Below are 12,085 nucleotides of genomic sequence, written 5' to 3'. Positions count from 1 at the left end.
TAAAGGTTCTTGGAACTGAAACAAGGCCAGAGTGGTTGGAATATAGTAACATGCTGTGGGTGTGAATTGAGACTGGAAAGAGAGGCAGAGGCCAGGTTATCTAGGGCTTTGTAGGCTGTGCTGGTTTAATTGATGGTTGCCTTAATTTTTCCTCCTTAGGAAAGGGCCATAGAATGTAAACCATTTATTTATTATTATTAATTATATTATTTATTATTAAAGTAAGAACTGTCTACTTCCATGAGTTACTTAATGGATGTAGCTGCTATCTTTTTATCTCAATGCAAGGTATAGTCAGTCCTGGAAATCTAGCATTACTTCTATATCTACCCTAGAAAATATGGTGGTTCAAGTTTTTTTGATAAAAAGAAAATTTTTCCCACAATGTTTAGTAGGTTTTATTGGTTAATATAATACAAGAAGAATAATGCATTTAGAATATCATGCAGAGAACAACACACTTTAAAATTTTTCTTAAGACATACAGGAGATCAAACATGACATGCTACTCTTAATTTCAGCTGTTTTTAATGAACCTTGAAATACTATCTTTTAGCATTTCCTTCACATTTCTAATATTGGATCACATGTTTATGTCTTTCTCAGTCTGAGGGAAAAGGGCACACCAATGCTGGAGATGCAATATATGAGGTAGTAAGTCTACAACGACAGTCTGAGAAGGAGGAACCAGTCACTCCCACTAGTGGAGGGGGTCCAATGTCACCGCAGGAGGATGAAGCAGAAGAGGGTAAGAAGTGACACTCAGTTCTCTTTCTTTACATAGCTGCTGTACTTATAACCCTCAGCGCTGTGTGTGTGTGTGCGTGTGCTTGTGTGAGTGTGAGGGGTGCGGGAGGAGAATGATGATGATTCCTAGTCTCCCCGCCTCTGCTGCTCTAGATTCTGCTAGATGCAGAAGAGATTTTGGTCCATTGCTTCCTTGGTTGCATAGTTCCCAGTGCCATTTATGCATCTGTTTAAATTTGCTGTTTTGCTTTCTGTTTTATTTCAAATATTTTTGAAGTGTTTAATGAGAAGTTTCAACTTTTCTCACATGTCTTTAGAATTTCAGTGATAGGTCACATCCCACTACTCACTTGATGTTATTTAGTTTTGACTTGTTTTTTGTTGTTGCTTTATCATTTTACCACTCAGTTTTTTGAAATAGCATGGTGTGTGCTCTGTTTACTACGTGGATGCTACTGAGAGATGCTTACTGGCCTCACAAGGGTCACACTTCATTTGGCTCTGTGCTTAGTTTTCTTTTTATAGGAACTAGAACTAACTGGCAGATCTTTACTTAAGCCCTTAAATGATCTGCTTATAGGATAGGGTTTATTAAAAATTTCTGAGTTTATATCATCTTTGAAAAAATGATTTTAGAATTCTTTCTCTCTGTGAAACCATTCCTTTATTTGTTTTGCCATACAGATACTGGTTATTTTTTGGCTTGTATTTATTGAGTGTTTATTACATGCTAGACATTGTTCTAAGTGTGTAATTTAAAAAAAAACTTTGTGAAGGTATAATTTACATACAATGGAATGTATCCATTTTATTTAATTTACTTACCTATTTATTTAGAAAGATTTTATTTATTTATTTGTTTATTTTTAAAGATTTTATTTATTTATTTGACAGACAGAGATCACAAGTAGGCAGAGAGGCAGGAAGAGAGAGAGGAGGGGAAGGAGGCTCCCTGCTGAGCAGGGAGCCCGATGTGGGGCTTGATGTGGGGCTGGATCCCAGGACCCTGGGATCATGACCTGAGCCGAAGGTAGAGGCTTTAACCCACTGAGTCACCCAGGCGACCCTAAAAATTTATTTTTTATGAATAACTTTTTTATAAAAAATATAAGCTATTTTTCAAATTGTACCATTTTCCATCTTTCTCAGCAACATATGAGTTACTTGCTCCATATCATTTACCACATTTGGCAACTGTCAATTTTTAAATTGACAGTAGCTGTTCTAGTGGGTGTATAGTGGTATCTTGTGACACTAATTTGAATTTCCCTAATGACTTACCATGTTGTTCAGTTTTTCATATGGTATTTGCCATTTGTCTATCTTTTTGGTCAACAGTCCATTCAGATCTGTTGCCCATTTTTAAATTGGGTTGTTTTCTGTTTGAATTTTCATATTTCATCTCTCTGTGTATATACGAATATGTAAAAGTCCTTTATTGATATATTTTGCAAATATTTTGTCCCACTCTATAGTTTGCATTTTCATTTCTTGAACAATGTCTTTTGGAGAGTGAAAGTTTAAGTTTTATGAAGTCTAATTTGTCAGGTTTTTTCCTTAATGATTTGTCTGTGATCCACTTAAATTTTTATGTTTAGTTGGAAGTAGAGCTTAGAGGTTTTTTGTTGTTTTTGTTTTTTGTTTTGTTTTGTTTGTTTTTAGACTTAAAACTCCAAACCTGTTTTTATATCTTATGGCTTCTGAAGGTCAGGAATTAGGGAATGGTTTTTGTGGGCAGTTCTGGTTAAGAGTTTCTTATGAATTGTCAGGTGTTGTCTGGGGACATAATCATCTAAAGACTTCCCTAGGTGGGGCTGAAAGGGTCCCATTCACATAATTAACAAAATGATGCTGGTGGTTGGCAAGCAACTTTTCTTTCTCTCACATGGGCCTCCCCACAGGGGCTGCTTGGGTGTCATTGTGAGATAATGGCTAACTTCCTTCAGATAGCAATCCAGGAGACCAAGGTAGAATCTGCAGTGCCTTTTATGTCCTAGCTTTGGAGTCATGCAATATCACTTTCATAGTATTCTCTTGATTACAGAGTTCAGCCCTTCCATTGCGTGACTCCACTATATTCTATACAAGACTCCCAGGAACACTGCTGTGGTCCTCTCCTTCCCAGCCAACACAAAGAGGAAAGGATCAGAGATCACATGCAGGAGAATTTTAGGCCAGACCTAGAAACACATTCTTTTCTGGTAAACAAGAACCATAGCACTGGTTTGGGAATGTAATTGAGCTGTATGCACAGGAAGAAAAAGCAGGTGTTTCAAGTATGTACCAGAAAGTAATTTGAACACAACATTTCAGGTAATGTTTTACAAAAATGCCAGTCTTAGAAATGAAAAATACATGGAACTAGAATTGGGAGAGAACAAAAATAATAGAATGACAGGTGCTACTCAATAGGAATAGATTATATTATACATTATATAATACATTATATAATTTAGTAAATAAAAATTCCTTACTTCTATCCACTAACTTAAAAGAAGGTTAACTAACATGGATTAGGTATCTCATTTGTGGCATATAATGTATTAGATATTTAATAAATCTAGTTTTATATGTTACTCACATTAGCCCTGAGAAATAAGTATTATCATCTTTATATAACATATGAAGAAATAGACTAAAAAGTTTTAGGTAAATCATTTGGGGTCAGAGGGCTAATAATAATACACAGAATCTGGGACGCCTGGGTGAATTAGTTGGTTAAGCCTCTGCACTGTGTCCTGCATTGGGCTCCTTGCTCAGCGGGGAGCCTGCCTCTCCCTCTGCCTTCTGCTTCCCCTGCTTGAGAAATAAACAAACAAATGAATAAACAAAGTATTTCCCCTGAAAAACAAATAAATCTTTGAAAAAAATAATATACAGAATCCAAACCTATGTTAGTCTCACTCGAAAGCCAGTGAATTTTCCTGACCTACAAAATCAAGGTATTCTTCTTTAAACCATGAATTGTAACTCCACTCTCAATTGCTTAAAAGGTAGTATTTTTAATATTATAGACAAGATATTTTAGATCTTACATATTTCAGATCCTATTCTAGATCTAATATCATATGCCTTGGATGAAAGACTATAATGTAACATAATATGAAAATATAACATGAGACTCTATCGTCCAAACAGCATTTGTTATGTGAAAGCACTTTTGGAGAGTGATTTCAGCATACAGATCAACTAGTGCATTAAAAAAGACCTCTAATAAAAAAATAAAATAAAATAAGAAAGACCTCTAGATATAGAATATTTCAATTATGTTGGCCAGAAGCAAACATCCTTCTTTAAAAATTGGAAGCCAAAATATTCTCTTCAACAGAAGTCTTTCAGACAGACAAGTCCACCTTTAATTTATTTTCCATGAGTTTTGTCTGACGTATTACTTGATGTTATTCAAGGCTTAGAAGGGTATGTTTTGGTTTAGTGGTAATTACTTCAGGGGTGAGAAGATTTGAAAGTTGTGCAGATGCACTTGAAGGGAAGAGCTGCTTACTTATGGAAAGCAACATTACTAGAAAATGGATACATTGAGAAGTAAATGGCAAACCAAATGATCCCAGGTTTAGCTTGTTACTAATTAGCAAAATATTCAGAAACAGTCACTGCCAGGATCTTAAGATCATGTAGCTGAGCATTGGCAAGGCCATTTTTTAAATCTTATTGAATTAGGCACAAGCTTTATTTTTACTTTTATTGAAGTATAATTAACATACAATGTTATATTAGTGTTGGGTGTGCAATGTAATGATTCAACAATTCTATAAATTTCCATTGTACAGCATGATAAGTGTAGTCACCATCTGCCACCAAACAACATTATTGCCATCTTATTGACTATATTCCATATGCCCTACTTTTCATCTTCATGACTTACTTATTTCGTAACTGGAATTTTGTACCTTTTAATCCCCTTTCTCTCTTTTACCCATCTTCCCATCTTCTCCCCTCTGACAACTACCAGTTTGTCCTCTCTCTTTTTTTTTAAATTTATTTTAAGATTTTATTTATTTATTTGACAGAGAGAGATCACAAGGAGGCAGAGAGGCAGGCAGAGACAGAGAGATGGGAAAGCAGGCTCCTTGCTGAGCAGAGAGCCCGATGTGGGACTCGATCCTGGGACCCTGGGATCATGACCTGAGCTGAAGGCAGAGGCTTTAACCCACTGAGCCACCCAGGCGTTCCTGTCCTCTCTCTTTTTAAAAGATTTTACTTATTTATTTGAGAGAGAGAGAGTGAGAGAGAGAGAACATGAACAGAGGGAGAGGCAGAGGCAAAGGGAGAGGCTGACTCCCTGCTGAGGGTAGACCCCGAGTGGGGTTTAATCCCAGGTTGCTGAAATCATCACCTGAGCCGAAGTCATAGGCTTGACTGACTGAGCCACCCAGGTGTCCCTGTTCTCTCTATTTAAGAGTCTTTTTTTCTTTGCCTCTTTTTTCTTTGTTCATTTGTTTTTTAGATTCCACATATAAATGAAATCATATGGTATATATCTTTTTCTGTTTGACTTATTTCACTTAGCATTTATGCCCTCTAGGTCCATCAGGTTGTTGCAAGTCCTCAGGGAAATGTAAATAAAAACCACAGTGAGGTACTGCCTTACACTCATGCGAATGGCTAGAATCAAACACACGAGAAATAACAAGTGTTGGAGAGGATGTGGAGAAAAGGGAATGCTTGTGCGCTGTTGGTGGGAATGCAAACTTGTGCAGCCACTGTGGAAAACAGTGTGGAGGTTCCTCACAAAATTAAAAATAGAACTACCATATAATACAGTAATTCCATTATGGGGTATTTGCCGAAAGAAAACTAAAAGCACTAATTTGAATTGATAAATGCACCCCTATGTTTATTGCAGCATTATTTACAAAACCTAAGGTATGGAAGCAGCCCCAAGTGCCCATTGATAGATGAATAGATAACGAAGAGGTAGTATGTATATATGGTGGGATATTAGCCATAAAAAAACGAGATCAAGCTTCATTTTTGTTGTAACCATTTTGATAGATTTCTTTTGACACAAAATGGCTACTTCAAAATGTGAGGAACAGAGGCAGAAGAGATACATTTGAGAATATTCTGGAGGTAAAATCAAGAGGTTTGTAAATTAATTGTATGTCATGAGCAGCAGAAGGGAAGGGAAGAAAAAGAATAAAAGGTCACATCTAGGTTTCTAGTGTAGGTGGCTGGATGATTTTGGTTGAACAAATGAGACAAGAGGAGGAAGAATGGATTTCAGGGTAAGGGTAAGATTTATTCTGTTTCAGATACTGATGAGTTTGAACTTACTGGACATTAAAGTGGGACTATTTTTCAGTTATTAGAAATAGTCTTTAATTGTGAGAGAAGTTTAATAGCTAGAGATAAAGGTTGGAGAGACATTAGAAAGAGGTAATGAGAATGGCTAAAATTTCCTTGGGAGAAAATGTGGGAGGTGCAGGTTAAAAGTAGAATTTAAGTAATCACTGACACTTGAGGGGTAGATGTAGGAAGAGAAAGCCCAGCTAGTGGATTTGCAGAAAAATGATCAGAACATTTTGAGAGGACGAATAACAGACTAAGTAGTAGTAACAGACTGAGGAGTGGAGATTTGTAAGGTGGGGGTGATGTGTAGCATTGCCACATGGAACAGGGAGGTTCAATATGAAAGGCTCAAAAACTCTTAATTGGATTTGGTAAATTTTAGAAGTCTCCATGATGGTGATTTTACTGACGTTGGGAAATAAAGCCTTATTATAGTAGATTTGGAGAAGGAGAACAGTTCTTAAACTTTCAAGAAAGTTGATGAGAAGAGGAAAGAGATTGGATTAAAAACATTGGGTTAATTAGGCCAAGAGAGGGCTAAGAAATTTGAGCTCATCTGTAGCTGGAAAGGGAGAGCTTAAACAGGGAGGAGTTAGGCACTGAACGTGTAGCAGTCCAGGCTCCCGACATGCTTCTGTCTCTGCAAGTGCCGTTTCCTCTGCTTGGAGGCTTTTCCCATTTAAGTCCACCGGGATAAGCTCTACAACAGGAAGGCATGTTAACAGTCAACAGAAAATAGTAATTTTAGTGTACTGGCAGTTTCTATACTTAGAGATGTTTCAAAATATTTTCTATGACTTTATTTTAGTAGGTTGCTCAGGCAAATTTACATTTAAAAAGTATTCAGCGCACAAGGGCTGAGTAAGGAGCTTAGCGAATCCACTTATCAAAAAGCAATGATGGGCGCCTGGGTGGCTCAGTGGGTTAAGCCGCTACCTTCGGCTCAGGTCATGATCTCAGGGTCCTGGGATCGAGCCCCGCATCAGGCTCTCTGCTCAGCAGGGAGCCTGCTTCCTCCTCTCTCTCTGCCTGCCTCTCTGCCTGCTTGTGATCTCTCTCTGTCAAATAAATAAATAAAATCTAAAAAAAAAAAAAAGCAATGATAAAAGTCGATAAAATTGTCAAAAAACAGCCAGTTCAGGACTTGGGAAAGTGACAAATTATAAAAAATGGAGAAACATCTATTCAGGAAAAACTACTGAACTCAGAAAAGAACAGTCTGTATTTTAGTCCCTGAGGCTGCCCCCTTCTGCTCATTCCCACCACTGGCTTATTGTCATGACAGTTTTACAAGGGTGGGGCAAGCTGTGAAAACTAGGAGCTTTTGCCAAAACAGAGCCATAAATATAGTGAACGAATTTGGGTGGCCAGAGGGGAGGGAGTCTGGGAGATGGGCAAAATGGGTGAAGGGAAGTGGGAGATATCAGCTTCCAGTTGTGGAATAAATAAGTCATGGGGATGAAAGTTACATATAGCACAGGGAATATAGTCAGTGGTCCAGTGATAGCAGTGTGTGGTGACAGACGGTAGCTGCGCTTGTGGGGAGCACAGCGTAGCATATAAAGTTGTCGTCACTGTCTTGTACCCCTGAGACTAATGTAATATTGTGTGTCAACTGTACATCAACAGAAGAGGAAAGAAGAAAAAAAAAAAGAGGAAAGAAGGAAAATCAGTAGCTTTGCCTTAGCTGCTGGAAGGGGTTTACTTGATTTGGAGCAAACATATAAACCTGTATTTCTGGAATGTTGTTGGAAACAGTAGTGATTTCTGCGGCAAAAAGATGAGAAGGCCAATGTTGTTAATAGCATGAGATCATAATTCTGGTTGGGGAAAGCCATAGGTTGGCCAGAATTTGAACAAGATTTAAGGAATAGGTGGGCCTTCATAAGATTGTACATGTCATTGGTGGTCCAGAAGACTGCGTCTGGGTGTGAGGCTATGCACACACTCAGGAGAGACCAGAGAGAGCCCTAACTAGTCACATATCCATGCTGGACCTGAGGCCTTGCATGTGTATGACTGAGTCCTGTTTCCAGAGTTCTGTCTCCAAAATGGTTTGCTTCCTGTTTACAGAGTTCCATCTCCAAAATGGTTTTGCTTTTCTTCTCTATTCAGTGGAGAGCAGCTATGTTCCAAGTGGAGTAAATAGCTGAAGACTGGTTCTCCCAGGATCAAGCCTTTAGTCTTCCCTTGTCAGCAGGTGGCAGCTCCTAGGCTCCAAATCTCAGAATCCAGAATCTGACCTTTCTCTGACTGGATCATTCATTGCTTGTGCTGGATTATTGCCATTGTCCCTAACTGGTTTCTCGCCTTTCACCCTTGGCCCTACCACCCTAGCCTGTGTTCACACGCACCAGCCATACATATTCTTTAGAAATTTGTAAGATTACTTTTCTTCTCCCCTTAAAGTCTTCCGTTGGCTTCTCATTTCACTCAGCCAAACGTTCTTTTTACCGAGATCGACAAGGCTGAATGCAGTCTTGCTCTCGATTTTTACCTTTCTGACCTTATTCCCTGACACTGCCTCCCTCACATGCCACACTTGTCCTTTTGCTATTCTTCAGACACACCAGGTGTATGCTTGCCTAGGGCTGGAGCGCTCGCTGTGGCCGCTGGTTGGGACTCTTGTTCTTAGGTTGCTGCATGGTTCCCTCCCTCCTCTCATTCTAATTTTTCTTCAGCTGCCACCTTCTCATTGAGATCTTGCCTGCTCAGGAAATAGGAGGGATAATAATAAATGAATGAACAAATAATTAAAAAAGTAAACATATAGATGCAATATAATAGATATAATAAATGAATGTTTCTCCTTTTATAATGCCTCAAAATGATTGAATATTGCATTTGAAAATATGAAAAACAAAAAAATTTTCAGTTTCTCTTCCTTATGTATATGGTCTAAAGAAGAACAAGTCATCAGATTTCTGTTTTTCTAAAAATTTCTTGCTTTTGTTTGTAATGATTTTTCAGGTGTCACCTCATCTTTTGAAATTCTGTTAGCCATCACCTATATTTAAAAAGGTACAAAAATCACAGAGTAAGAATAGTACTTTTTTTTCTTAATAGATCGGGCATTTCATACATTTTCAATATACTTTATTATTAGTTCTGTAATTGACATTTCTGTCAACACAGACATCAAAAGTTAGAGCTGGAGGTGGCATAGGAATGTTTTCCTGCTGGGGGGATTTGGAATATTCTTTTATTTAATTATTTTCAGCAATTTGCCTGTCAGAGCAAAAGTGGAAGTTCAAGTCACTCTAAATTGTCTTACCTTAACCTGTAATTTAACTAAAAAGGGATACAGATTTAAAAGGACTAAAACTGCTCTTAATTTCCTGTGAAAGATCTAAAGTAAAATGAATTAGGATATCTTTGCATTTTTTCAAATGTTGTTTAAAAAATGAAGTGGTTTAAGGGTGTTAATTTGAATGCAAAGGAATCTTAGCAGAAAGGTAAGTCCGTCAATGCAACATCATGGGGATTATTTGAAAATTACCTTATCACCTTTAGGCGCTCCTGGATATTCTGAATTGCTCCTGCTTTTGAAACTTGAAATGCCCTTATTTTGCTTCATCTGTATTTCAAACTGGCTTTCTGTTTGTTACCCTGAAACTTATATTTAGTTACTTGTAACATGGATAGTAAACTATGTGAAGGCAAAAGATGACAAATACAGTGTGATTTCCTTTAAGACACATGCCCAAGTAATTGTAGAAGACCAGAGTCACAGTAATATTAGGTAAGCTTCTCTCCTGGTTGTACTTTTTATGTCTAGTATAATCTACAGTTTTTATATTGGGATTGATTAAAATGCTATTTTAAAAAAATTTCCCCATGATTTAAGTGACTGTTAGCTGTCTAACACAGCTCCTAACTCATTATAACTTAAGAGCAAAATAATCTCAAACTCAATCAGAGGCTTATTTTCTCCTAATTTCTTAATTCATAGTCTGATTAGAGAAAAGGCGATGACAAAGAGCTTTTATGACAGAAACCAGTTTGCAGATGAAACTTTTTAATATTCAAATGAGAAGAAGATAGGGGATGTAGAAAAGAAGTTAGTTTTTTAGGAAAGTGTAACGATCATATAGCACTTACGTGTGGCAAGCACCAGCTGCAGAAGTGCTGCTCAAACTTTAAATGTGCACATACCTTGCCTGGAGATCTTGTTGAAGTCAGGTCTTGTTTCTTACAACTGGGATGGGGCCTGATCTGCATTTCTAAAAAAATGTCCTACCAGATTCCACACCACACGTCCAGTCGCAAGGATTTAAATAACCTGCTTATATTAATTAATTTAACCCTCACATCTTCCCTCACAGATCTGCACTATTACTATATCCATCTTGTAGATGAGCAAAATATGTTCCAATAAAACAATCTTGGCATATTAGATACTGTGTCAGGTATTTTATTTATAAAATAAAATTTATAAATTTTATATTTTTATAAACTTTATTTTATAAATTATAAATTATAACGATAAATAATTATATTATAATTAAATTGATTAGTTAAATTATATTATAATTAAATTATAAATTATAAGTTTACAAAATTTATAAAAAGTCAGATACTTTATTTATAAAATTTGTGTGTCTGTGAGAGAGAGAAAGAGGAGGAGAGGGAGGGATGGAGAAAAAGATTTTATAATATTGTTTTATTCTTGCATTTTAAATTATCTGTTTCAACAAAGTGATTAAAAATATATTTGATAAGGGAAGGTATTTAAGAGAAAGTGGAGGGAAAGAGTGTATTAGTTTTTAGTCGCTCCATAACAAGTTACCAAAACATTTAGCGTCTTAAAACAATACACATTTATTATTATCTCACATTTTCCATGGATCAAGAGTCTGGGCATGGCTTTGCCCACCCAGGGCCTCACAAGGCTGCAGTCCAGAGTTTTAGTTAGGAAACTGAAATGTGAGGCTGAGGCTTGCGGTTCTCTTCAAAGCTCAAGTGATTGTTGGCTGAATTAATTTTCTTGCAGCGGTAGGGCTCCTCGTGGCTTGCTTCTTCAGAGCCAACAACAGGAGAATCTACTGTAAGGGAAGGCCCAAGCCCTCTTTGAAGCATTTGCCTGATTAGGTTAGGCCCACCTTGCTAGTCTCACTTTGATTAATTAAAAGTCAGACTGGTTGGGAACCTTATGTCTGCAGAATCCCTTCCCCTTTGCCTTATGACACAACCTAGTCACAGCCATCATATTTACACCTTCTACCTATACTCAAGGGTAGGGATTTTGCAGGGTGTGTACCCCAGGAGTCAGGAGTCTTTGGAGCAGTCTTAGAACTGCTTATCACAGAGAGGGTATGTACCAAAAATAAAGCAAACCTGTTGTTTTTGAAGCACCAGTTCAGTAACAGCCACTTTCACATACATGTTATTTCACTTGTCACTGTAACGATGCAACATAGGTACTATTACTTCCCTCATTTTATAAGTTTATATCTCATTTGTCCTATTGGACTAGGCGCTAGTATATAAATATATGCAGTGTTGGCTAAACAAAAAGATGATCTAAACAGCTCTTCCAAAGGGTACATGATGAATTGCCAAATGAATAATACGAGCATTTATTGGTACAGATTTCCAGTGTCTTTTCTCAAGCCATTTCCATTACTTGTGAAAACCTTAGCATCTCTGCCTGTTGAAGCCAGGGTTCAGCTGGCTATCAGTTTAAATGCCATTTCTTTGTCACTTATCCCCAGTCAGAAGTGATCTGTTGTGCCTTGAATATAGAAGTCCACTGTAATTATGCTTATCTATCTTTAATAACATTTATGATATTCTGTTAAATCACAGTTATATATGTCTTCTCTTCCTTACGTGACTGTAAATTCCGTCTGACAAGCTTGGGTCTTTATTCATACTTGTACCTGTCCTCTGCTGGGCCTATCAGAGATTTCAACACAGTGGGTCACCAGTAAATGGTAGCTTTACTTCACTTTCAAGGGATTAAGTCAGTGAAAATTTGAATGAGTTAGAGGGATTTGGAAGAGTAGGAAGCGTAGCATTTTGACAT

The 12,085-nt window shown here is 37.3% G+C and overlaps 1 protein-coding gene across 6 annotated transcripts in view; it reads left to right on the top strand.

The window, feature by feature from the left end:
* Positions 1 to 12,085, top strand: part of RABGAP1L (RAB GTPase activating protein 1 like) — a 763,170-nt gene that overhangs the window by 159,321 nt on the left and 591,764 nt on the right. For all 6 annotated transcript variants that reach the window (XM_047704248.1, XM_047704249.1, XM_047704250.1 and 3 more), the window contains exon 11: positions 607 to 748. In XM_047704248.1, coding sequence (XP_047560204.1) covers positions 607 to 748 — 142 coding nt within the window. The remainder of the gene's footprint in view (positions 1 to 606; positions 749 to 12,085) is intronic.

This window comes from Lutra lutra, chromosome 15, assembly GCF_902655055.1.
Source record: "Lutra lutra chromosome 15, mLutLut1.2, whole genome shotgun sequence".
Lineage (NCBI taxonomy): Eukaryota > Metazoa > Chordata > Mammalia > Carnivora > Mustelidae > Lutra > Lutra lutra.
The sequence above is the reverse complement of the archived record's forward strand: the minus strand, read 5'-3'. Positions and strand labels throughout refer to the sequence as shown.